This window comes from Nerophis lumbriciformis, linkage group LG17, assembly GCF_033978685.3.
Source record: "Nerophis lumbriciformis linkage group LG17, RoL_Nlum_v2.1, whole genome shotgun sequence".
NCBI lineage: Eukaryota > Metazoa > Chordata > Actinopteri > Syngnathiformes > Syngnathidae > Nerophis > Nerophis lumbriciformis.
The window spans coordinates 4217501-4244211 of NC_084564.2; the positions used below are offsets into that span (position 1 = coordinate 4217501).

At 41.1% G+C, this 26711-nt stretch overlaps 1 protein-coding gene and 1 long non-coding RNA gene across 3 annotated transcripts in view; both read right to left on the reverse strand.

Annotated features, from left to right (window-relative positions):
* Positions 1-2576: 2576 nt before the first annotated feature.
* Positions 2577-5022, reverse strand: LOC133614355 (uncharacterized). The gene is made up of 2 exons (XR_009816564.1): positions 4330-5022; positions 2577-3418 (listed from the first exon to the last, which is right to left on the reverse strand). It is a non-coding gene; the product is annotated as an uncharacterized lncRNA (long non-coding RNA).
* A 2732-nt stretch (positions 5023-7754) lies between these two features.
* The window catches only part of clip3 (CAP-GLY domain containing linker protein 3), a 40352-nt gene continuing 21395 nt past the window's right edge, over positions 7755-26711 (reverse strand). The window contains exons 2-14 of one of the 2 annotated variants that reach the window (XM_061972269.1): positions 21579-21943; positions 18684-18823; positions 18496-18589; positions 18177-18338; positions 12289-12407; positions 11956-12192; positions 11724-11859; positions 11510-11653; positions 11145-11435; positions 10826-10949; positions 10691-10758; positions 8423-8495; positions 7755-8339 (exon numbers count right to left, since the gene is read on the reverse strand). In XM_061972269.1, coding sequence (XP_061828253.1) covers positions 8285-8339; positions 8423-8495; positions 10691-10758; positions 10826-10949; positions 11145-11435; positions 11510-11653; positions 11724-11859; positions 11956-12192; positions 12289-12407; positions 18177-18338; positions 18496-18589; positions 18684-18823; positions 21579-21924 — 1989 coding nt within the window. In that variant the 5' untranslated portion in view covers positions 21925-21943 and the 3' untranslated portion in view covers positions 7755-8284. Of the gene's footprint in view, positions 8340-8422; positions 8496-10690; positions 10759-10825; positions 10950-11144; positions 11439-11509; positions 11654-11723; positions 11860-11955; positions 12193-12288; positions 12408-18176; positions 18339-18495; positions 18590-18683; positions 18824-21578; positions 21944-26711 lie in introns of both variants that reach the window. The other variant, XM_061972268.1, reaches the window with a different exon arrangement.

Below are 26711 nucleotides of genomic sequence, written 5' to 3' on the forward strand. Positions count from 1 at the left end.
GTTGTTTTTGTAATGTTTGACAATAAATGTTTACCTGGGACCCACTAAATCGCTGTTATTTTGAATCAAATTGGAGATTTTAGGGTTCCCGAACATATTTTCAAAAATCGACTCACTGGAGACGTCTGTCATGACAGGACGCACGTAACAGTCTCAGGAACCCATATTTGGAAACAAACAGGAAGTCAGCCATCTTGGTTTCTGTTTTTAGTCCACAAACAGGGGTCGTAGAGTACTCTAACGAACTCTTCCAAGAGCAGTGGTGTCAAAGTCAAGATCCGGCCCGTTAAGTTAATGATCTATGGCCCCCGGGCAGATATTTGATGATTATTAGAACCGGCCCGCAGGCCACAGCCACCTGCTGCCGTTTGGCATGCACCAATACTCCATCAGTGTTAAGTCATAAAAATGGGGTCCCACAGTACATTTTTGGGGTCCCACTTTTTTGTAAGCGTTTTGAAAACAAATGATAAACGTATGCATTATCCTGTTATATCTCAATTTCTATACTGTTTTGGAAAAAGGTTGCCATAAACGTTAATTAATTCATACAAAAGAAAACACATTTGTATGCATATGTAAATGTATTCAGTTATAAACATTCATTCACTTTCTTCTTTCCTTCATGGGTATAAACTTTACCGCTGTCATGATCCGTGGTCCGGATCATGTTTTGTGTTTTCTGTTTGTTTTGGACTCCTTTAGTTCCTGTTTGTGCACCTCCTGAGTTTAGTCACCATGGTTACTTATGATTTTCACCTGCCTCTTGCGTTCGGGACGCTCACCTGTTGCTCACCAGAGACTCTATTTAAGCCCGCCTTTTCCGGCTTCATTGTTTGCTTCACGCTTATGTCAAGTAAGATTTGTTTGAATTTTTAAGGTAAAAACAATTTTTCAAGGTAAATTTTTTTTTTCAAGGTAAAAAATGATTTTCAAGGTAAAAAAAATGTTTCAAGGTAACATTTTTTTCAAGGTAACATTTTTTTCAAGGTTAAAAATGATTTTCAAGGTTAAAAATGATTTTCAAGGTTAAAAATGATTTTCAAGGTAAAAAATGATTTTCAAGGTTAAAAATGATTTTCAAGGTTAAAAATGATTTTCAAGGTTAAAAATGATTTTCAAGGTAAAAAAAATGTTTCAATGTAAAAAATGATTTTCAAGGTTAAAAATGATTTTCAAGGTTAAAAATGATTTTCAAGGTAAAAAAATTTTCAAGGTAAAAAAAATTTTTCAATGTAAAAAAAAGGTTTTCAATGTAAAAAATGATTTTCAAGGTTAAAAATGATTTTCAAGGTAAAAAAAATTTTTTAAGGTAAAAAAATTTTTTCAAGGTAAATTTTTTTTCAAGGTAAAAAATGATTTTCAAGGTAAAAAAAAGGTTTCAAGGTAAAACATTTTTCAAGGTAACATTTTTTTCAAGGTTAAAAATGATTTTCAAGGTTAAAAATTATTTTCAAGGTTAAAAATTATTTTCAAGGTAAAAAAAATGTTTCAATGTAAAAAATTATTTTCAAGGTTAAAAATGATTTTCAAGGTTAAAAATGATTTTCAAGGTAAAAAAATTTTCAAGGTAAAAAAAATTTTTCAATGTAAAAAAATCTTTTCAATGTAAAAAATTATTTTCAAGGTTAAAAATGATTTTCAAGGTAAAAAAATTTTTTTAAGGTAAAAAAAATTTTTCAAGGTAAATTTTTTTTTCAAGGTAAAAAATGATTTTCAAGGTAAAAAAATGTTTCAAGGTAATATTTTTTTCAAGGTAACATTTTTTTCAAGGTTAAAAATGATTCTCAAGGTTAAAAATGATTTTCAAGGTTAAAAATGATTTTCAAGGTTAAAAATGATTTTCAAGGTTAAAAAAATGTTTCAATGTAAAAAATGATTTTCAAGGTTAAAAATGATTTTCAAGGTTAAAAATGATTTTCAAGGTAAAAAAATTTTCAAGGTAAAAAAATTTTTTCAATGTAAAAAAAATTTTTCAATGTAAAAAATTATTTTCAAGGTTAAAAATGATTTTCAAGGTAAAAAAAATTTTTCAAGGTAAAAAATTTTTTTCAAGGTAAATTTTTTTTTCAAGGTAAAAAATGATTTTCAAGGTAAAAAATATGTTTCAAGGTAACATTTTTTTCAAGGTTAAAAATGATTTTCTAGGTTAAAAATGATTTTCAAGGTAACATTTTTTTTTCAAGGACCCATTTTTTTTTCAATGTAAAAAATGATTTTCAAGGTAAAAAATGATTTTCAAGGTAAAAACAATTTTTCAAGGTAAATTTTTTTTTTCAAGGTTAAAAATGATTTTCAAGGTAAAAAATGATTTTCAAGGTGACTTGCCCTCTAGGACTTCCGCACCTCGCTCAACAATCCCGGTAACACTCAACATAATCACTACACATAGTCGCACACATACACATTGTATTTAATTAAATAGAGCTTAAACGACATCCCTGCAGCTGTGCCGTCTCCTTCCTCCCCCCTGTGCCGTAACATTTTCTGCTTGGTGAAACAACGTTTGAGAAGCATTGTTTCCGTGCGTAGGGACGGTGGCGTGCTTCAAATAAGCGTAAAAAGAAATAGCGAAGCAACATCAAATCAGTTTATTTAGTAGAATATTGACGGAGTCAGCACAGTAGTTGTCATTGGATGCATTTCCATGCTCAGGACGAGTTGGACAAAATACACAGCATGCAGTGACTGGATGTTTGCGTCACAACGTTTCCTTTCAACAGAACACCAATAAAAACACAAAATAACTCAAAAGTACACTTGGTGAGGTTATTGAAACGATGAAAGCTGTACAGTACATAGGTAGTTAGCGGGAAGGACCGAATTTGTCAACAGAAAAAACAAGATGACTTGGACTGACATCCATCCATCCATCCATTTTCTACCGCTTGTCCCTTTCATGTCGTGTTAAGAAACGTTAGAACGACCCTAAGTGTGTTTTATCTACAGACCAGACTGTCCTACATTTGAAATCATAGGCACGGTCCTTGGAACAAGTTAACAAGAGCTACAGGTGTACAAGCTTAACATCATTTATGTCTATAAATATATAACTACTCACTAGTGGCCTCTGGTGGCCAAAAAGCAGAATGTGACCTCCAAGCAGTCAATAATGGTGTGAGAGGAAGGGGCCCAAAAGAAAGATAAAGAGACGCAGACAGGGGATTATGATAATTAGGAAAACTATTCATTTTAAGGCGTCCTCGTAGGACCTCGGTCACAAAAGGACGTGACGAGACCGACTAGATTCAGCGAGTAAAAAAAAAAAAGGAAGAATAAAGGCGACTCAGTGATTGTTGGGCGATCAAATATTGAAAGTGTGAACGCTGATGATAATACTCTTAATGATAATAATTATAATACGCTTTCATAAAAGGTTAAATACTTCACTTTGTTGCATACTTGCCAACCTTGACACCTCCAAATTCGGGAGATTTGGGGGCCGGGCCGGGGTTAAGGGGGAGGAGTATATTTATAGCTAGAATTGACTGAAATTCAAGTATTTCTTATATATACATAAATAAATAAATACTTGAATCTCAGTGTTCATTTATTGCATACTTGCCAACCCTCCCGGATTTTCCGGGAGACTCCCGAAATTCAGCACCTCTCCCGAAAACCTCCCGGGACAAATTTTCTCCCGAAAATCTCCCGAAATTCAGGCACACAATATAAACAAGCGTACCTGCCCAATCACGTTATAACTGTAGAATGATCGAGGGCGAGTTCTTGGTTTCTTTTGTGGGTTTATTGTTAGGCAGTTTCATTAACGTCCTCCCAGCGTGGCAACAACACACAACAACAGCATTTCGTCTACCATAAAGCAGTTCGTCTGCCGTAAACAGCAATGTTGTGACACTCTTAAACAGGACAATACTGCCATCTAGTGCATTTGATGAAAGCACTTTTGTGCGTGCCACAAAGCAATGCATCATCAGTGAGGGCGTTCAGCATGGTTAGAAAAATAGTGACAAATAGAACAAGGATGGACAATTCAACCCTTAACTCAACAATGAGTAGATGAGTGTTATGTGTGTGTATATGTGTAAATAAATGAACACTGAAATTCAAGTATTTATTTTATTTATATATATATATATGTATATATATATATATGAAATACTTGACTTAGTATTTCATATATATATATATATATATATATATATATATATATATATATATATATATATATATATATATATATATATAAAATACTTGACTTGGTGAATCCTACCTGTAAATATACTCCTCCCCTCTTAACCACGCCCCCCCGCCCTCCACCTCCCGAAATCGGAGGTCTCAAGGTTGGCAAGTATGATTTATTGACACATACACACACTTAACACTGCTCTCTACTCATTGTTGTGTTTGAAAGTGCAATGCTTTGCAGCCAGTAGCACAGCCTTTGAAGGAGCATAGGTATGGGCAGTGTAATATTCTGGGTTGGAGTCAATAACCAGGCGAGGTGACGAAGTTACGTCTCTTTACTTCATACTTCAGAACCCACTCCCACACTTGCCGTCAGGGTGCTGCAATACAACGTAAACCGTTGGCCAACCAAAAAGTAACCACAGAACACTATACATTGTTCTGTGGTTACTTTTTGGTTGGCCAAGCGGACGTGACGGCAGGCTGTCCTCACTCAGGTCCGCACGGATTTCCGGCTGGAAATCGGGAGAAATTCGGTAGAATGGTTGTCCCGGGAGATTTTCGGGAGAGGCACTGAAATTCGGGAGTCTCCCGGAAAATTCGGGAGAGTTGGCAAGTATGCTTTGTTGTTTGGGCTGATTAGCGGTTTTGGTGAAAGGAGATATGACACAGAACTAGGTCTGTTCAAGACGTATTTGGTTCAGGTTTGCGTCATTGCTTCCTCCATCCAACACGTCTTCAGACTGGAAGCAAGCAAGAAGAAGATGATTTAGTCGCGTTTGACTTAACTAAACACGTCTTTGCGGCCAGCTAACGTGCTAATGCTAACTCAGAAGCTGGGACACACGTTGGACAACTGTCGAGTTCTTGTGTGTTGGGAACCAAGTCCTCGGTCAGGTCAAGTAGCCATTGACTGGCCTAAAAGTGGCCAGAAGTCTCTTAATTTAGCCTGCTCAGTGGCCTTGTGGTTGGAGTGTCCGCCCTGAGACTGGGAGGTCGTGAGTTCAAACCCCGGCCGAGTCATACCAAAGACTATAAAAATGGGAGCCAATGGGAGCGTTCGGGTGGCATCCTGAGCAGATGCCCGAACTACCTCATCTGGCTCCTCTCCATGTGGAGGAGCAGCGGCTTTACTTTGAGCTCCCCCCGGATGACAGAGCTTCTCACCCTATCTCTAAGGGAGAGACCCGCCACCCGGCGGAGGAAACTAATTTGGGCCGCTTGTACCCGTGATCTTGTCCTTTCGGTCATAACCCAAAGCTCATGACCATAGGTGAGGATGGGAACGTAGATCGACCGGTAAATTGAGAGCTTTGCCTTCCGGCTCAGCTCCTTCTTCACCACAACGGATCGATACAGCGTCCGCATTACCGAAGACGCCACACCGATCTCACGATCCACTCTTCCCTCACTTGTGAACAAGACTCCGAGGTACTTGAACTCCTCCACTTGGGGCAAGATCTCCTCCCCAACTTGGAGATCAATTACTTAATTTAGTGGACTCTAAGTTCAGGTGTATGTACAGATCGGTACGGTTTGGAAAAAAAGACTATATTCTTTAATGTTTGTTTTGTATTGGTATAAAGATTACATTAAAAAAAAACATGGTAACCATGACGGTGTGCGTGGACGTGACGTGGTCTTTGCGCGTGCGTGTCTTCCGGTATCGATCGTGTAGCAACAAAGCTAAAAGGGCAAGCGAAACCTTCGGTTGCTCACCAAGTTGACGCGCCGAAAAACAGCGCTTTTGGTGTTTCGGGGTGGGATTGCGCGTCTTGCGCTCAACCTGGACCAAAAGCTGCCAAAAGAATCAAAACGTGACTACGCAGGACTATAATCCAGGTTTATGAATGATACGCACGTTTACGTCAGCCTCCTAAAGTATCCTATAACCTACCAAAAACTTGCCCGAGGACTCTGAATCATACTTGCCAACATTGAGACCTCTGAATTCGGGAGATGGGGTGAGGGGGTGGGGTTGAAGTTGGCGGGGTTTGGTGGTAGCGGGGGGTGTATATTATAGCGTCCCGGAAGAGTTAGTGCTGCAAGGGATTCTGTGTATTTGTTCTGTTGTGTTTATGTTGTGTTACGGTGCGGATGTTCTCCCGAAATGTGTTTGTCATTCTTGTTTGGTGTGGGTTCACAGTGTGGCGCATATTTGTAACAGTGTTAAAGTTGTTTATACGGCCACCCTCAGCGTGACCTGTGCAAGTATGTCTTGCAATCACTTACGTGCATACTTGCCAACCTTGAGACCTCCGATTTCGGGAGGTGGGGGGAGGGGGTGGGGTGGGCGTGGTCGGGGTGGGACGGGGGCGTGGCTAAAAGGGGAGGAGTATATTTACAGCTAGAATTCACCAAGTCAAGTATTTCATATATATATATATATACAGTATATATATATATATATATATATAAGAAATACTTGACGTTCAGTGAATTCTAGCTATATATATATATATATATATATATATATATATATATATATATATATATATATATATATATATATATATATACATATATATATATATATATATATATATTTATTTTATTATTTATATATATTTTTTATTTTTATTTTATATATATATATATATATATATATATATATATATATATATATATATATATATATATATATATATATATATATATATATATAAAATAGATACTTGAATTTCAGTGTTCATTTATTTACACATATACACACACATAACACTCATCTACTCATTGTTGAGTTAAGGGTTGAATTGTCCATCCTTGTTCTATTCTCTGTCACTATTTTTCGAACCATGCTGAACACCCTCTCTGATCAGGGGCGCCGCTAGGGATTTTGGGCCCCATGAAAATAATCTTTACAGGGCCCCCAACACAGTGTCATTATTTTTTCTGTACTATAATTTCATCATCATTAGGGGCCTCTCTGGGTCCCCCTCCATCATGGGCCCCTAGAATCCGTCTCCTTTACCCCCCCTTTTCGGCGCCCCTATCTCTGATGATGCATTGATGTGTGGCACGCACAAAAGTGCTTTCATCAAATGCACTAGATGGCAGTATTGTCCTGTTTAAGAGTGTCACAACATTGCTGTTTACGGCAGACGAACTGCTTTACGGTATACAAAAAAGTGACTGCTGTTGTTGTGTGTTGTTGCCACGCTGGGAGGACGTTAATGAAACTGCCTAACAATAAACCCACATAAGAAACCAAGAACTCGCCCTCCATCATTCTATAGTTATAACGGGATTGGGCAGGTACGCTTTTTTATATTGTGGAGGACCTGAGTCCGCCTGAATTTCGGGAGATTTTCGGGAGAAAATTTGTCCCGGGAGGTTTTCGGGAGAGGCGCTGAATTTCGGGAGTCTCCCGGAAAATCCGGGAGGGTTGGCAAGTATGCTTACGTGTGTCTGCAGAAGCCTCATACAACATGTGCCTGGCCGGCACGCTGTTTGTATGGAGTTAAAGCGGATGCGACGACATGTTGTAGAGGACACTAAAGGCAGTGCCTTTAAGGCACGCCCCCAATATTGTTGTCCGGGTGAAAATCGGAAGAAATTCGGGAGAATGGTTGCCCCGGGAGATTTTCGGGAGGGGCACTGTAATTCGGGAGTCTCCCTGAAAAATCGGGAAGGTTGGCAAGTACGCTCTGAATACTCTCTAAAAATAGCAACAAAGCAGCTACGAGAAAGCAATGCAGAGACAAGATGGACGCCAGGAACAGATCCTGTGTTGAACTTTCCCGTGTTTGACCAACATCTTCCGTTTACACGTCAAAAGAGCAGAAGATTGACGCTAACTATTGTTCCCAACTGTCAGCAGCACATATTGGAATTGTTTTGATACGCAACAGCATCTCGGAAGTCGAAACAAACAACGTGGAGCTAAAACCCCACGCTGATGGCAAGTAAACAAAGAGCAAGCTAAGCTAGGAGGTGAGAGGCTAATGAAGAGAGTATCTGGTGTAGAGAATTGGGGGTTGGAGGTTCTTTAGCAGGAAGGTTTGATCAACATTTCAACAAGGCACTAAAGATTGAAAGGAGAAGAAGAAGGTGGACTGAGAGCTGGAGAGAGGAAGCTTTCGCCGGCTTGGACGAACAACAGCGATTGTTAGCTAGCAGGAGGACAGCAGCGTAGTTAGGACTGCATCTCAGCTCGCAGCATCCACGGGAACCAACAGCAGAAGAGCAACCTGAAGCACAAGGAAGAGCAGTTGAGAGAAGAGCTTACGGACATCTGCCATCTTGGCAGCCATGCGACACGTGGCCTCTCTACCTGGATATGGAGCTTTCAGAGGTGAGGTCTTTAGGAGAACGCACCGTGTTGAAGTTACGCTTGGGCTGCGCCACTGCAAGGAGACAAAACACGTCAATCGCACGGCGGACGTACCGTGGATTTGTGCGAGAGGGGGTGACCTTCCTTGATCATTCCGGTCTACACTTTTCATGTGCTAGAACAGTATTTTTCAACCAGTGTGCCGTGAGATACAGTCTGGTGTGGGAGATGATCTAATTTCACCTATTTGGGTTAAAAATATTTTTTGCAAACCAGTAATTATAGTCTGCAAATGATGTGTTGTTGTTGAGTGTCGGTGCTGTCTAGAGCTCGGCAGAGTAACCGTGTAAAACTCTTCCATACCAGTAGGTGGCAGCAGGTAGCTAATTGCTTTGTAGATGTCGGAAACAGTGTCTAATGCCCATCCATCCATCCATCCATCTTCTTCCGCTTATCCGAGGTCGGGTCGCGGGGGCAGCAGCTTAAGCAGGGAAGCCCAGACTTCCCTCTCCCCAGCCACTTCGTCCAGCTCCTCCCGGGGGATCCCGAGGCGTTCCCAGGCCAGCCGGGAGAGATAGTCTTCCCAGCGTGTCCTGGGTCTTCCCCGTGGCCTCCTACCGGTCGGACGTGCCCGAAAAACACCTTCCTAGGGAGGCGTTCGGGTGGCATCCTGACCAGATGCCCGAACCACCTCATCTGGCTCCTCTCGATGTGGAGGAGCAGCGGCTTTACTTTGAGCTCCCCCCGAATGACAGAGCTTCTCACCCTATCTCTAAGGGAGAGCCCCGCCACTCGGCGGAGGAAACTCATTTCGGCCGCTTGTACCCGTGATCTTGTCCTTTCGGTCATGACCCAAAGCTCATGACCATAGGTGAGGATGGGAACGTAGATCGACCGGTAAATCGAGAGCTTTGCCTTCCGGCTCAGCTCCTTCTTCACCACAACGGATCGATACAGCGTCCGCATTACTGAAGACGCCGCACCGATCCGCCTGTCGATCTCACGATCCACTCTTCCCCCACTCGTGAACAAGACTCCGAGGTACTTGAACTCCTCCACTTGGGGAAAGATCTCCTCCCCAACCCGGAAATGGCACTCCACCCTTTTCCGGGAGAGAACCATGGACTCGGACTTGGAGGTGCTGATTCCCATCCCAGTGTCTAATGCTTAAACCAAAAATAAACAAAAGGTGAGTGCCCCTAAGAAAAGGCATTGAAGCTTAGGGAAGGCTATGCAGAACGAAACTGAAACCGAACTGGCTACAAAGTCAACAAAAACAGAATGCTGGACGACAGCAAAGACTTACTGTGGAGCAAAGACTGCGTCCACAATGTACATCCGAACATGACGTGACAATCAACAATGTCCCCCACAAAGAAGGATTAAAAACCACTGAAATGTTCTGGATTGCTGAAACAAAGTAGATGCGGGAAATATCAATCAAAGGGAGATGTGACGCCGTGGTCGCATCGTGATGCGGGTGTGTTCTCCAAGGGATGCAGACGGCTTCGGACACAGCTTGCAGGTAGGAATATGATTTATTTAAAATATAAATCATACGGTGAATAACAAAAGACATGCACGTAGCACAAAAAGCAAAAACAAAAGGGCTAGCGTGGGAGCTAGCAAGCAAAAATAGCCTAGCGTGAGAACTAGCAGCTAAAGCACAGGAAGTAATCGTCGTCATCAGTTGTGTGGGAACAAACTAGGAAGCCAGACCGAGTGAGGCCAGGGCAAAGACTAAATAGCCCTCTGATTAGTGCCCGGGCAACAGGTGCGCGTCCCGAACACTAACCAGAGGCAGGTGCGTACAATCTGCCGTCATGGCAACAGAAACAAACGAAACTCAAGGTGCTGAAAACACGTGACTCAAACATAAACAAACTATGATCCGGGCAGCGGATCGTAACAGGAGACATGAAACTGCTACAGGAAAATACCAAAAAAAGAGAAAAAGCCACCAAAATAGGAGCGCAAGACAAGAACTAAAACACTACAGACAGGAAAACAGCAAAAAACTCAAAGAGTCAGGGTGTGATGTGACAGGTGGTGACAGTACACCTACTTTGAGACAAGAGCTATAGTGGTGCATGCTTGGTTATGCTTTAAAGTCATATCCAACAATTGCGACAACAACTTTTTACTTTCAACTCCGTTTAGTTTTTTAATGATTTCTGCTGGTGGTGTGCCTCCGCATTTTTTCAACGCAAAAAATGTGCCTTGGCTCAAAAAAGGTTGAAAAACGCCGTGCTTGAAGACAACACTTACTGGTGACCTGGTGGACTTTCTTCACCGTTGAGTTGTCTCTCTGTGAGGCGTCTTTAGGTCCTCCAATCCTGGGAGAAAAGACGACTTCTGTCACGGCACTTCTTTTTGACACGAGTCAAAAGCAAAGGCTCTCACCTCTGGACCCGCGAGGGGGGAGCAAACACTCCATATTTGGGCAGGCAGTTGAAGTAGCGCACTCCAAACACAGAGCCGTCGTGTTTACCCGTGGGCTGGTCCAGCTCGACACCGAACCAGAAACCTACAGGACGGGCACGTCTGATTCTCAACATGTTTGATACAACTGAGAGTTCTCAACTACCTCAATGAACAAGCAAGGGATTTGGTTTGGAAAGGAAGCAGTCATGTTCTTAAAACAGAGTCCTGAGGGACACCACATGTCCTCACGTTTCAGACTCATGCAAGTGGCTTTGGACTCTAGCAGAAACCGACATACCTGGAGCAAAGTCGGTTTTTCCAAAGAAGCGCACAATGCCTTGCTTCTGCCCGGCCACCAGGACATGATCTCCGACCTCAACGTTCAGTCCTTCGGGATCCAGACTGACTACTGAAGACTCATGCAAGTGGCTCTGGACTCTAGCAGAAACCGACATACCTGGAGCAAAGTCGGTTTTTCCAAAGAAGCGCACAATGCCTTGCTTCTGCCCGGCCACCAGGACATGATCTCCGACCTCAACGTTCAGTCCTTCGGGATCCAGACTGACTACTGAAGACTTTTTCTTCTGGGCTGCTAACAAACACACACAGTCAGAGCTCGTTCTTCTACCTTGGTGTGACTCTCAAGCTCCCAAAGATACTTGCCTTTCTCCTTCTTCTCCTTTTCCTTCTTGGTCTTCCCAGCGAGGCGTGAGGCCAGGTCCATGCGGGGCGTTCTGGGGGTGGAGGTGACAGAGGAGACTGTCTGGTCCACAACTTTGGAGATCTTTGACACCGGAGCAAAAATCCCTGCAGAGCAGAAAGGAGTTTCTACTTTCTACCCCCTACTGGCAGGGACACGGCACGGTGGTGGTGTTACCTAGTTTAGGAGGGCAGATGAAGTAGCGAACGCCACCGACGCTGCCGTCGTTCTTCCCCTCAGGCTCGTCCAGCTCCACGCCGACCCACTGACCACTGGCAAACTCTGTGGTACCGCAGAACCTCAGCGTCCCGTTCTGAAAGACAAGTAGACGTTTATGTCAGAGAGTTATCAGACCATGTGGTCTATTGACTGGCGAGGTTCTGTGAAGGAATGAGTCTTTGATACCGACCTTCATGTCGTCCAGAAGCACTCGCTCTCCCAGCTTCATCCCCATCGAGGACAACATCAGGTTCCCGGGAATGTTGTCATAGTTGGGCAGCGTGGCCCTGGGAAGGTTGCAGCTCAGTGGCACCGCGTCTTGCAGCAGCTGCTTCAGCTCTTTGGCCACCATGGCGGCCTCCGCCTTGTCCAGACTCATGTCCATCGGGTCTGGGACCACCTCTGCCGGCACCTGGCCCTTCTCGTTCTGCAGACAAAGAGATGGGGCACGGAGACTCCGTCAGTGGACTCCGAGAAAACGTTCATGTAACGTTGTCTGAGAGAGTAAGTGTCAAGTTCTGACCCGGACGGTGGGGTTGGCGCCGTGCTCCAGCAGACATTTGACCGCACCCAGGCACAGGTTGGAGGCAGCGATGTGCAGCGCCGTCCCGTGGTGGTAGTCATTGCACGTGGAGTTCAAGACTGCGAGACAACAAAGGACGTTAGACCACGCCTCACGTTGCTGTCGGGGGGCAAACATCCCACAGCATGGTTGTCAAATTCAAGGCCCGGGGACCAAATCTGGCCCACCACAGCATTTTATTGTGGCCCACCAGATCATTATATTGTGGCCTGCCGCATAATTTTAATGTGCCTGGCAACAACATTCCAATGTGGCCCACCATGTCATTTTACTGTGGATCGCCATTTCATTCTAAAGTGGTCTGCCACATCATTTCATTGTGTCCCGCCACTTCATTATATTGTGGACCGCCATTTCATTTCATGTGGCCCGTCCCATAATTTTAATGTCACACTGACACATAATTATAATGTGCCCTGCCTTATCATTCTAATGTGGCCTACCACATAATTTTATGTGGCAAGTTCCATCATTTTAATGTGGCACGCCACATTATACTAATGTGCCTCGCTATGCAATTCTAATGTGGCCTGCCACATCATTCTAATGTCGTCCGCCACATAATTTTATTGTGACTTGCCACATAATTTTATTGTGGCCTTTCATTTTATTTTATTGTGGCCCGCCACTTCATTTTAAAGTGGCACGCCACATAATTCTAAAATGCTCTGCTACATACATTTATTGTGGCCCGCTACTTCATTTTAAAGTGGCACGCCACATAATTCTAAAATGCCCTGCTACATACATTTATTGTGGCCCGCAACATCATTTAATGTGGTCTGCTATGTAATTTTATCATAGCCCTCTACCTCATTTAACGTGGTTCGCCACATAATTTTATTGGGACCCTCCAAGTCATTTTAAAGTGGCCATCCACCTCATTTTTTTGTGGTCCGCTAAATCATTTAAAGTGGCCCGACACATAATTTTATGGTGGCCCTCCAAGTCATTTTAATGTGGCCTGCCACCTCATTTTATATGGTCCGCCAAATCATTTAACGTGGTTCGCCACATAATTTTATTGGGACCCTCCAAGTCATTTTAAAGTGTCCATCCACATAATTTTTTAGTGGTCCGCCAAATCATTTAAAGTGGACCGACACATAATTTTATTGTGGCCCTCCAAGTCATTTTAAAGTGGCCCTCCACCTCATTTTATGTGGTCTGCCAAATCATTTAAATTGGTCTGCCACATACATTTATCGTGGCTCTCGAAGTCGTTATAAAGTGGCCCTCTACCTCATTTTATGTGGTCCGCCACATAATTTTATTGTGGCCCTCCAAGGCATTTTAAGTGGCCTTCCACCTCATTTTATGTAGTCCGCCAAATCATTTAAATTGGTGCGCCACATACATTTATCGTGGCTCTCGAAATCGTTATAAAATGGCCCTCTACCTCATTTTATGTGGTCCGCCACATAATTTTATTGTGGCCCTCCAAGGCATTTCAATGTGGCCTTCCACCTCATTTTATGTAGTCCGCCAAATCATGTAAATTGGTCCGCCACATACATTTATCGCGACTCTCGAAGTCGTTATAAAGTGGCCCTCTACCTCATTTTATGTGGTCCGCCACATCATTTTATTGTGGCCCTCCAAGGCATTTTAAAGTGGTCTTCCAACTCATTTTATGTGGTCCGCCACATCATTTTATTGTGGACCTCCAAGTCATTAGAATGTGGCCCTCTACCTTATTTTATGTGGTCCGCAAAATCATTTAATGTGGTCTGCCACATAATTTTATTGTGGCCCTCCAAGTCATTTCAAAGTGGCCCTCCACCTCATTTTATATAGTCCGCCAAATCATTTAAATTGGTCCGCCACATCATTTATCGTGGCTCTCGAAGTCATTATAAAGTGGCCCTCTACCTCATTTTATGTGGTTTGCAAATCATTTAATGTGGCCCGCCACATAATTTTATTGTGGCCCTCCAAGTCATTATAATGTGGCCCTCTACCTTATTTTATGTGGTCCACCGAATCATTTAATGTGGTCCGCCACATAATTTTATTGTGGCCCTCCAAGTCATTTTAAAGTGGCCCTCCACCTCATTTAATGTAGTCCGCCAAATCATTTAAATTGGTCAGCCACATACATTTATTGTGGCTCTCGAAGTCGTTATAAAATGGCCCTCTACCTCATTTTATGTGGTCTGCCACATAATTTTATTGTGGCCCTCCAAGTCATTTCAAAGTGGCCCTCCACCTCATTTTATATAGTCCGTCAAATCATTTAAATTGGTCCGCCACATCATTTATCGTGGCTCTCGAAGTCATTATAAAGTGGCCCTCTACCTCATTTTATGTGGTTTGCAAATCATTTAAAGTGGCCCGCCACATAATTTTATTGTGGCCCTCCAAGTCATTATAAAGTGGCCCTCTACCTTATTTTATGTGGTCCACCAAATCATTTAATGTGGTCCGCCACATAATTTTATTGTGGCCCTCCAAGTCATTTTAATGTGGCCCTCCACCTCATTTAATGTAGTCCGCCAAATCATTTAAATTGGTCAGCCACATACATTTATTGTGGCTCTCGAAGTCGTTATAAAATGGCCCTCTACCTCATTTTATGTGGTCTGCCACTTAATTTTATTGTGGCCCTCCAAGTCATTTCAAATTGGCCCTCCACCTCATTTTATATAGTCCGTCAAATCATTTAAATTGGTCCGCCACATCATTTATCGTGGCTCTCGAAGTCATTATAAAGTGGCCCTCTACCTCATTTTATGTGGTTTGCAAATCATTTAATGTGGCCCGCCACATAATTTTATTGTGGCCCTCCAAGTCATTATAATGTGGCCCTCTACCTTATTTTATGTGGTCCACCAAATCATTTAATGTGGTCCGCCACATAATTTTATTGTGGCCCTCCAAGTCATTTTAAAGTGGCCCTCCACCTCATTTTATGTGGTCCGCCAAATCATGTAAATTGGTCCGCCACATACATTTATTGTGGCTCTCGAAGTCGTTATAAAATGGCCCTCTACCTCATTTTATGTGGTCCGCCACATAATTTTATTGTGGCCCTCCAAGTCATTATAATGTGGCCCTCTACCTTATTTTATATGGTCCACCAAATCATTTAATGTGGTCCGCCACATAATTTTATTGTGGCCCTCCAAGTCATTTTAAAGTGGCCCTCCACCTCATTTTATGTGGTCCGCCAAATCATGTAAATTGGTACGCCACAACATTTATCGTGGCTCTCGAAGTCGTTATAAAGTGGCCCTTTACCTCATTTTATGTGGTCCGCCACATCATTTTATTGTGGACCTCCAAGTCATTAGAATGTGGCCCTCTACCTTATTTTATGTGGTCCGCCAAATCATTTAATGTGGTCTGCCACATAATTTTATTGTGGCCCTCCAAGTCATTTTAAAGTGGCCCTCCACCTCATTTTATGTGGTCCGCCAAATCATTGAATTTGGTCCGCCACATACATTTATTGTGGCTCTCGAAGTCGTTATAAAGTGGCCCTCTACCTCATTTTATGTGGTCCGCCACATAATTTTGTTGTGGCCCTCCAAGTCATTTTAAAGTGGCCCTCCACCTCATTTTATGTGGTCTGCCAAATCATTTAAATTGGTCCGCCACATAATTTTATAGTGGCCCTCCAAGTCATTTTAAAGTGGCCCTCCACCTCATTTTATGTGGTCCGCCAAATCATTTCAATTGGTCCGCCACATACATTTATTGTGGCCCTCCAAGTCATTTTAATGTGGCCCTCCACCTCATTTAATGTAGTCCGCCAAATCATTTAAATTGGTCCGCCACATACATTTATCGTGGCTCTCGAAGTCGTTATAAAGTGGCCCTCTACCTCATTTTATGTGGTCCGCCACATAATTTTATAGTGGCCCTCCAAGTCATTTTAAAGTGGCCCTCCACCTCATTTTATGTGGTCCGCCAAATCATTTCAATTGGTCCGCCACATACATTTATTGTGGCCCTCCAAGTCATTTTAACGTGGCCCTCCACCTCATTTAATGTAGTCCGCCAAATCATTTAAATTGGTCCGCCACATACATTTATCGTGGCTCTCGAAGTCGTTATAAAGTGGCCCTCTACCTCATTTTATGTGGTCCGCCACATAATTTTGTTGTGGCCCTCCAAGTCATTTTAAAGTGGCCCTCCACCTCATTTTATGTGGTCTGCCAAATCATTTAAATTGGTCCGCCACATAATTTTATAGTGGCCCTCCAAGTCATTTTAAAGTGGCCCTCCACCTCATTTTATGTGGTCCGCCAAATCATTTCAATTGGTCCGCCACATACATTTATTGTGGCCCTCCAAGTCATTTTAATGTGGCCCTCCACCTCATTTAATGTAGTCCGCCAAATCATTTAAATTGGTCCGCCACATACATTTATTGTGGCTCTCGAAGTCGTTATAAAGTGGCCCTCCACCTCATTTAATGTAGTCCGCCAAATCATTTAAATTGGTCAGCCACATACATTTATCGTGGCTCTCGAAGTCATTAAAAAGTGGCCCTCTACCTCATTTTATGCGGTCTGCCACATAATTTTATTGTGGCCCTCCACCTCATTTTATGTGGTCCGCCAAATCATGTAAATTGGTCCGCCACATACATTTATTGTGGCTCTTGAAGTCGTTATAAAGTGGCCCTCTACCTCATTTTATGTGGTCCGCCACATAATTTTGTTGTGGCCCTCCAAGTCATTTTAAAGTGGCCCTCCACCTCATTTTATGTGGTCTGCCAAATCATTTAAATTGGTCCGCCACATAATTTTATAGTGGCCCTCCAAGTCATTTTAAAGTGGCCCTCCACCTCATTTTATGTGGTCCGCCAAATCATTTCAATTGGTCCGCCACATACATTTATTGTGGCCCTCCAAGTCATTTTAATGTGGCCCTCCACCTCATTTAATGTAGTCCGCCAAATCATTTAAATTGGTCCGCCACATACATTTATCGTGGCTCTCAAAGTCGTTATAAAGTGGCCCTCTACCTCATTTTATGTGGTCCGCCACATAATTTTATTGTGGCCCTCCAAGGCATTTTAAAGTGGACCTCCACCTCATTTAATGTAGTCCGCCAAATCATGTAAATTGGTCCGCCACATACATTTATCGTAGCTCTCGAAGTCGTTATAAAGTGGCCCTCTACCTCATTTTATGTGGTCCGCCACATAATTTTATTTTGGCCCTCCAAGGCATTTTAATGTGGCCCTCCACCTCATTTAATGTAGTCCGCCAAATCATTTAAATTGGTCAGCCACATACATTTATTGTGGCTCTCGAAGTCGTTATAAAGTGGCCCTCTACCTCATTTTATGTGGTCCGCCACATCATTTTATTGTGGACCTCCAAGTCATTAGAATGTGGCCCTCTACCTTATTTTATGTGGTCCGCCAAATCATTTAATGTGGTCTGCCACATCATTTTATTGTGGCCCTCCAAGTCATTTCAAAGTGGCCCTCCACCTCATTTTATATAGTCCGCCAAATCATTTAAATTGGTCCGCCACATACATTTATCGTGGCTCTCGAAGTCATTATAAAGTGGCCCTCTACCTCATTTTATGTGGTTTGCCAAATCATTTAATGTGGCCTGCCACATAATTTTATTGTGGCCCTTCAAGTCATTTTAAAGTGGCCCTCCACCTCATTTTATATAGTCCGTATAAAGCACGTTATAAAAGTATAAGTTGCCTTAGCAAATGGTGTACCAATACGTTTATATTCATATATATATATATATATATATATATATATATATATATATATATATATATATATATATATATTCACGGTTATATATGTGGCCCTCACTGAACATGAGTTAGACACCCGCGTGGTCTACCTCTGGGTTTGGCAGCTTTGAGCAGGACTCGGACCAGTTCTGGGACATCGAAGTAGGCGGCGTAGTGCAGAGCGTTCATGTTTGTCCAGCGGCTCCTCAAACTCACGTCGGCGCCCAGAGAGATCAACTGGCTGGTGAGACGCAGCGATGCCGCCGGGTCGCCTACATTCACACAGAAGACACCAGGTGCATGTTTACACCAGGACCATGTTTACACCAGGTCCATGTTTACACCAGGACCATGTTTACACCAGGACCATGTTTACACCAGGTGGATGTCATCATTAAATGCTGCAGACGTTCAGAGTCAACATCTCACCGACGCCGTGCGCGCCCGCCTTGCAGCTGTAGTGAAGCAGCGTCATGTCCGTCAGACCGTCACGATCGTTCACATGGCAACCACGTTTCAGGATCTGAGGCCCAGAGACACAGGTCCGTCATCATTCGGTCACATGACGAGGGGTCTTTGAGCCACGTCTAACGGGCGCATGGATGGTGACTTCTCACCTCGTTGCCGATGACGTCGATCTTGTGCTGCACCTGAGGGACCCACTGGCGCACGATGGCGAACAGCTCGGGGATGGTGGTGTGAGGGTCCGTGAGGATCTCCAAACAAGCAGGGTCATTGGGGTCAAAGAAGGTGAAGGCTGAGGACCACACACACTTTGGTTTTAGGGGGAATTACAGGGAGTGTATTTAAGGTGGTATGACAGTGTGTGTGTGTAAGATAGTGTACATTTAAGGTGGTATGACAGTGTGTGTGTAAGATAGTGTACATTTAAGGTGGTATGATAGTATGTAAGGTATGCACATTTAAGGTGGTATGAGAGTTTTTATGTAAGATAGTGTACATTTAAGGTGGTATAATAGTATGTAAGGTATGTACATTTAAGGTGGTATGATAGTATGTAAGGTATGTACATTTAAGGTGGTATGAGAGCTTTTATGTAAGATCGTGTACATTTAAGGTGGTGTGATAGTATGTATGGTATGTACATTTAAGGTGGTATGAGAGTTTTTATGTAAGATAGTGTACATTTAAGGTGGTATGAGAGTTTTTATGTAAGATATTTTACATTCATTTAAGATGGTTTGATGGTATGTACATTTAACTTTGTATGGGAGCTTTAATGTAAGATAGTGTACATTTAAGGTGGTATGAGACCTTTTATGTAAGAGTGTACATTTAAGGTGGTATGAGAGTTTTTATATAAGATATTTTACATTTAAGGTGCTTAGACAGTATGTAAGGTATGTAGATTTAAGGTGGTATGAGAGTTTTTATGTAAGATAGTGTACATTTAAGGTGGTATGATAGTATGTAAGATAATGTACATTTAAGGTGGTATGATAGTATGTAAGGTATGTACATTTAAGGTGGTATGAGAGTTTTTATGTAAGATAGTGTACATTTAAGGTGGTTTGATAGTATGTACATTTAAGGTGGTATGATAGTATGTAAGGTATGTACATTTAAGGTGGTATGAGAGTTTTTATGTAAGATAGTGTACATTTAAGGTGGTATGATAGTATGTAAGTATGTACATTTAAGGTGGTACGAGAGTTTTTATGTAAGATAGTGTACATTTAAGGTGGTATGATAGTATGTAAGATAGTGTACATTTAAGGTGGTATGAGAGTTTTTATGTAAGATAGTGTACATTTAAGGTGGTATGAGAGTTTTTATGTAAGATATTTTACATTCATTTAAGATGGTTTGATGGTATGTACATTTAACTTTGTATGGGAGCTTTAATGTAAGATAGTGTACATTTAAGGTGGTATGAGACCTTTTATGTAAGAGTGTACATTTAAGGTGGTATGAGAGTTTTTATGTAAGATATTTTACATTTAAGGTGCTTAGACAGTATGTAAGGTATGTAGATTTAAGGTGGTATGAGAGTTTTTATGTAAGATAGTGTACATTTAAGGTGGTATGATAGTATGTAAGATAATGTACATTTAAGGTGGTATGATAGTATGTAAGGTATGTACATTTAAGGTGGTATGAGAGTTTTTATGTAAGATATTTTACATTTAAGGTGGTTTGATAGTATGTAAGGTATGTACATTTAAGGTTGTATGAGAGCTTTTAATGTAAGATAATGTACATTTAAGGTGCTTAGACAGTATGTAAGGTATGTACATTTAAGGTGGTATGAGACCTTTTATGTAAGATCTGTTATGATCCGCTGCCCGGATCATATTTTTGTTTTTGTTTTCAAGTCACTTGTGTTTTCAGCACCTCTTGAGTTTGTTTCTGTTGCCATGACGGCAGATTATAGTCACCTGCCTCTGGTTAGTGTCCCGGACGCGCACCTGTTGCCCGGGCACTAATCAGAGGGCTATTTAGTTTACGCGCTGGCCTCATTCGGTCTGTTGGTTTTGTTTGCTCCTACGCAACAAGTTACGCTCCTAGTTTCGCTCATAGTTTACATTTTTTGATATTAGCATCTTTGCTACCCTCTTGTTTTCCGTGCCGTGGTGCACCGCGCAGCATTTTGTTCTGCAATCAGAATAAATCATTTATTCTCACCTGCAAGCCGCTTCCTGACATCCCTCTGCATCTTGAAAAGACGACCTCCGGCATCACAATGCCTCGTAAGCGTAACAATGAGAGCTTTAATGTAAGATAGTGTACATTTAAGGTGCTTACACAGTATGTAAGGTGTGTACATTTAAGGTGGTATGAGAGTTTTTATGTAAGATAGTGTACATTTAAGATGGTTTGATAGTATGTAAGGTATGTACACTTAAGATGGTATGAGAGCTTTAATGTAAGACAGTGTGGTTTGATAGTATGTAAGGTATGTACATTTTAGGTGGTATGAGACTTTTTATGTAAGATAAGTTACATTTAAAGTGGTATGAGAGTTTTTATGTAGGATAAGTTACATTTAAGGTGGTATGAGAGTTTTTACGCAAGATAGTGTATATTGGTAGAATGTGGGATCTGAGCCGAGGATGTGTTGTGGCTTGTGCAGCCCTTTGAGACACTTGTGATTTAGGGCCATATAAGTAAACTTTGATTGATTGATTGAATGACAATGTGTATGTGCGAAAGTGTAAATGACAGTATTTATGTAGGGTAGAACATAATTAAGGTGGTATGACAGTGTGTATGTGCGAAAGGGTAAATGACAGTATTTATGTAGGGTAGTACATATTTAAGGTGGTATGACAGTGTGTATGTGCGAAAGGGTAAATTACAGTATTTATGTAGGGTAGTACATATTTAAGGTGGTATGACAGTGTGTATGTGCGAAAGTGTAAATGACAGTATTTATGTAGGGTAGTACATATTTAAGGTGGTATGACAGTGTGTATGTAAGAAAGTGTAAATGACAGTATTTATGTAGGGTAGTACATATTTAAGGTGGTATGACAGTGCGTACGGCATACCGTAGTCTTTGGGAAGGGGTGCTTGGGCAGAGGGGTGCACCATAGCTCGACGTCGGGGCTCCTGGACCGGACTAGGGAGCGCAGACACTGACAGGGGCTCAGTCTCCGGAGCAGGATCACATTCCCTGTCCACCGAGCCCTCCTCCTCCTCGTGTTCTTCTCCTTCCTCTGCCTGCTCCTCCTCGGTCCTCTCCTCCTCTATCTCAAACCCCCCCTCCTCTTCTTCATCCTCATCCTCCTCTTCCTCAGTCAGTTCCTCCTCCTCCCTCTGGACCCTCCCGTCCTCCTGGTCCTCGCGGTCGTGCCTCTCCTTCTCCTGCATCTCCAGGTTCTCCTCTTTAGTCATGATGCGTGAAGCTGCGGGCCTGGGAGACACAAAAAGACGAGGGATGAAGGCCAGACCACTTTTCATTTGGAGTCCAAGAACAAGTCCGAGGACAATGGAGGCAATAAAGCTACCGAGGCTGCAGCCAAAGCAACACATCTTTGTCCATCTGATTGAAAGTCAACACTGCACTTAGCAAATGGACAAGATGATGGAGTCCAACCAGCAGCCGCTCCCTTCCTCTCACAAACACTCGTACTTCTAAAGGATTGTTTCCCAGGAGCAATTGCACTCTATCATGGTGCAAAAACACCCATAATGTTCTCGCTGTTTTTACTATTTAGTTTCATATTTACACCAGGGGTGTCCAAAGGTGCCATTTGCAGCCCGCAGATCATTTTTTTAGGGCGTATTACAAAAAAAACATAAAAACTGTTCGCACACTAATAACAAAAAGCTGCGCATTCCTCCAAAAATAATTGACTAGATGAGGGTTAGGGTTAGGGGATTGCGAAGGGTTAGGGTTAGGGTTAGGGAATTGAGAGCTACTTTTCAATTGATCAAGTCGTGGGGATCTACCTCATTCATATATATCATTTATATTTACTTATTTATGAAATATATGTTTTTGTTAACAAGTTAAAGGTGTTTAATGATAATGCAAGCATGTTTAACACATATAGTTAATATTGTTAATAAGTTAAAGGTGTTTAATGAAAATACAAGTTTGTTTATACATATAGTTAATATTGTTAACAAGTTAAAGGTGATTAATGATAATACAAGCATGTTTAACACATATAGTTAATATTGTTCAGTTAAAGGTGTTTAAAGATAATACAAGCATGTTTAACACATATAGTTAATATTGTTAATAAGTTAAAGGTGTTTAAAGATAATACAAGCATGTTTAACACATATAGTTAATATTGTTAATAAGTTAAAGGTGTTTAAAGATAATACAAGCATGTTTAACACATATAGTTAATATTGTTAATAAGTTAAAAGTGTTTAGAGATAATACAAGCATGTTTAACACATATAGATTCCTTTCTTTCATGAAGACAAGAATATAAGTTGGTGTATTACCTGATTCTGATGACTTGCATTGATAGGAATCAGACAGTGGTGCTGATAAGGTCCGCATTTTCGAATGGAGGAGAAAAAAAGTCCTCCTTTCTGTCCAATACCACATGAAAGTGGTTGGTTTTTGGCATCTTATTTGTCCAGCTTCCGTACTCCTTTGTATACACTTTACAAGAAATACATTGTCGGCAAACTCCGTAGCTTGCTAGCTTGTGCACGCCAGCTTTCTGAGACTCTTATTTTGGTAGCGCAGGCAGGATGAAGCAGCGCTTTTATTGTGCAACTGTGCAGTCGGTCTTTGGAGTTTTGACGACAGGTACGGCGCCAGAGTCTGTTGAAATAAAGTGTTTCTCGCCTTCCAGTCGGTAATTTTAATGAGCTGGCAGCAGCCAGCGTCATCTCAGAAGACCCTCGGGTGCCGTGAATGTCAATCAAGTGACGAAAGTGACGTCATAGTGAAGATTTATGATCGCTCATTTTTAGGACTATTTTTTTAATGGCTGGCTGGTGATCGACTGACACACCCTCCGAGATCGACCGGTAGCTCGCGATCGACGTAATGAGCACCCCTGATGTAGTTGAACTGAAATGCTGATACAATGTAGTTCGAATGTAAGAATAGTTTGAATGTTGGAATGGTTTTTAATGTTGAATAGTTTGAATTTCCAGGAAAACCGGAATTTGGTTTGGAACTTGGGAGAGTGTTAGTTTGAATGTCCAGGATGAGTGGAATGTGTTGATGTTGGAACGGTTTGAATAGGTCGAAAAACGTGGGAATTGTGCAACTTGGAAACATGTCCCATTCATTTCAATGGGAACTTCCTGGAAATTTGAGAATTTGGGAAAAGCGGGATTTCATTTTTTTTTTTTTATTATGAGCATAAATGTCCTGAATGAGCTGAATTGGTTGGTGTTGGAATTGTTTAAATCGGTCAAGAAATGTTGAAGTATTAACAGTTTTTTATTTGAAAAATGGTATTTTGGAATGTTTTGACGGTGGAACAGTTGAAATGGGATGAAAAAAGGAATAGGAGTAGTCAAACGAAAAAGGTTGGAAATAGGGTTAGAAAACCCCCCAGGAATTCCTGGAAATTTGTTGAACGTGAAAAATGGTTGTTTGAATGTCTTGGATGAGTTGAATGTGTTGAAGGAGGAATGGTTTGAATAGGTCGAAAAATGTGGGAATTGTGCAACTTGGAAAAATTTACCATTCATTTCAATGGGAACTTCCTGGAAATTTGTGAATTTGGGGAAAAGTTGGATTTAAAAAAAAATGATTATGAGCATGGATGAGCTGAATTGGTTGGTGTTGGAATTGTTTAATTCGGTCAAGAAATGTTGAAGTATTAACAGTTTTTTAATTGAGAAATTGTATTACGGAATTCCTGGAATTTCAGGAAAACCGGGAATGTTTCTAGTTCTTAAACCAACTTGTTTTTTTGTCCTGACAAAGAAAAATGTTTTGACGGTGGAACAGTTGAAATGGGATGAAAAAAGGGATAAGAGTAGTCAAACGAAAAAGGTTGGAAATAGGGTTAGAAAAAAAAAAAGGAATTCCTGGAAATTTGTTGAACATGGAAAAGGGTTGTTTGAATGTCTAGAATGAGTTGAATGTGTTGAAGGAGGAATGGTTTGAATCGGTTGAAGAATGTGGGAATTGTGCAACTTGGAAACATGTCCCATTCATTTCAATGGGAACTTCCTGGAAATTTGAGAATTTGGGAAAAAGCGGGATTTAATTTTTTTTTAATTAGGAGCATGAATGTCCTGAATGAGCTGAATTGGTTGGTGTTGGAATTGTTTAAATCGGTCAAGAAATGTTGGAAGTATTAACAGTTTTTTATTTGAAAAATGGTATTTTGGAATGTTTTGACGGTGGAACAGTTGAATTGGGATGAAAAAAGGAATAGGAGTAGTCAAACAAAAAAGGTTGGAAATAGGGTTAGAAAAAACCCCAGGAATTCCTGGAAATTTGTTGAACGTGAAAAACGGTTGTTTGAATGTCTTGGATGAGTTGAATGTGTTGAAGGTGGAATGGTTTGAATAGGTCGAAAAATGTGGGAATTGTGCAACTTGGAAAAATTTACCATTCATTTCAATGGGAACTTCCTGGAAATTTGTGAATTTGGGGAAAAGTTGGATTTTTAAAAAAATGATTAGGAGCATGGATGAGCTGAATTGGTTGGTGTTGGAATTGTTTAAATCGGTCAAGAAATGTTGAAGTATTAACAGTTTTTTAATTGAGAAATTGTATTACGGAATTCCTGGAATTTCAGGAAAACCGGGAATGTTTCCAGTTCTTAAACCAACTTGTTTTTTTGTCTTGACAAAGAAAAATGTTTTGACGGTGGAACAGTTGAAATGGGATGAAAAAAGGAATAGGAGTAGTCAAACGAAAAAGGTTGGAAATAGGGTTAGAAAAAACCCCAGGAATTCCTGGAAATGTGTTGAACCTTGAAAAATGGTTGTTTGAATGTCTAGAATGAGTTGAATGTGTTGAAGGAGAAATGGTTTGAATCGGTTGAAGAATGTGGGAATTGTGCAACTTGGAAAAATGTACTATTCATTTCAATGGGAACTTCCTGGAAATTTGTGAATTTGGGGAAAAGTTGGATTTAAAAAAAAATGATTAGGAGCATGGATGTCCTGGATGAGCTGAATTGGTTGGTGTTGGAATTGTTTAAATCGGTCAAGAAATGTCGAAGTATTAACAGTTTTTTAATTGAGAAATTGTATTACGGAATTCCTGGAATTTTAGGAAAATCGGGAATGTTTCTAGTTCTTAAATCAACTTGTTTTTTTGTCCTGACAAAGAAAACATTTTTGACGGTGGAACAGTTGAAATGGGATGAAAAAAGGGATAAGAGTAGTCAAACGAAAAAGGTTGGAAATAGGGTTAGAAAAAAATCCCAGGAATTCCTGGAAATTTGTTGAACGTGAAAAATGGTTGTTTGGATGTCTTGGATGAGTTGAATGTGTTGAAGGAGGAATGGTTTGAATAGATCGAAAAATGTGGGAATTGTGCAACTTGGAAAAATGTACCATTCATTTCAATGGGAACTTCCTGGAAATTTGAGAATTTGGGGAAAAGTGGGATTAAAAAAAAAATGATTAGGAGCATGGATGTCCTGGATGAGCTGAATTGGTTGGTGTTGGAATTGTTTAAATCGGTCAAGAAATGTTGAAGTATTAACAGTTTTTTAATTGGGAAATTGTATTATGGAATTCCTGGAATTTCAGGAAAACCGGGAATGTTTCTAGTTCTTAAACCAACTTGTTTTTTTGTCCTGACAAAGAAAAATGTTTTGACAGTGGAACAGTTGAAATGGGATGAAAAAAGGGATAAGAGTAGTCAAACGAAAAAGGTTGGAAATAGGGTTAGAAAAACCCCCAGGAATTCCTGGAAATTTGTTGGACGTAAAAAATGGTTGTTTGTATGTCTTGGATGAGTTGAATGTGTTGAAGGAGGAATGGTTTGAATAGGTCGAAAAATGTGGGAATTGTGCAACTTGGAAACATTTCCCATTCATTTCAATGGGAACTTCCTGGAAATTTGAGAATTTGGGAAAAAGCGGGATTTAATTTTTTTTTTATTAGGAGCATGAATGTCCTGAATAAGCTGAATTAGTTGGTGTTGGAATTGTTTAAATCAGTCAAGAAATGTTGAAGTATTAACAGTTTTTTAATTGAGAAATTGTATTACGGAATTCCTGGAATTTCAG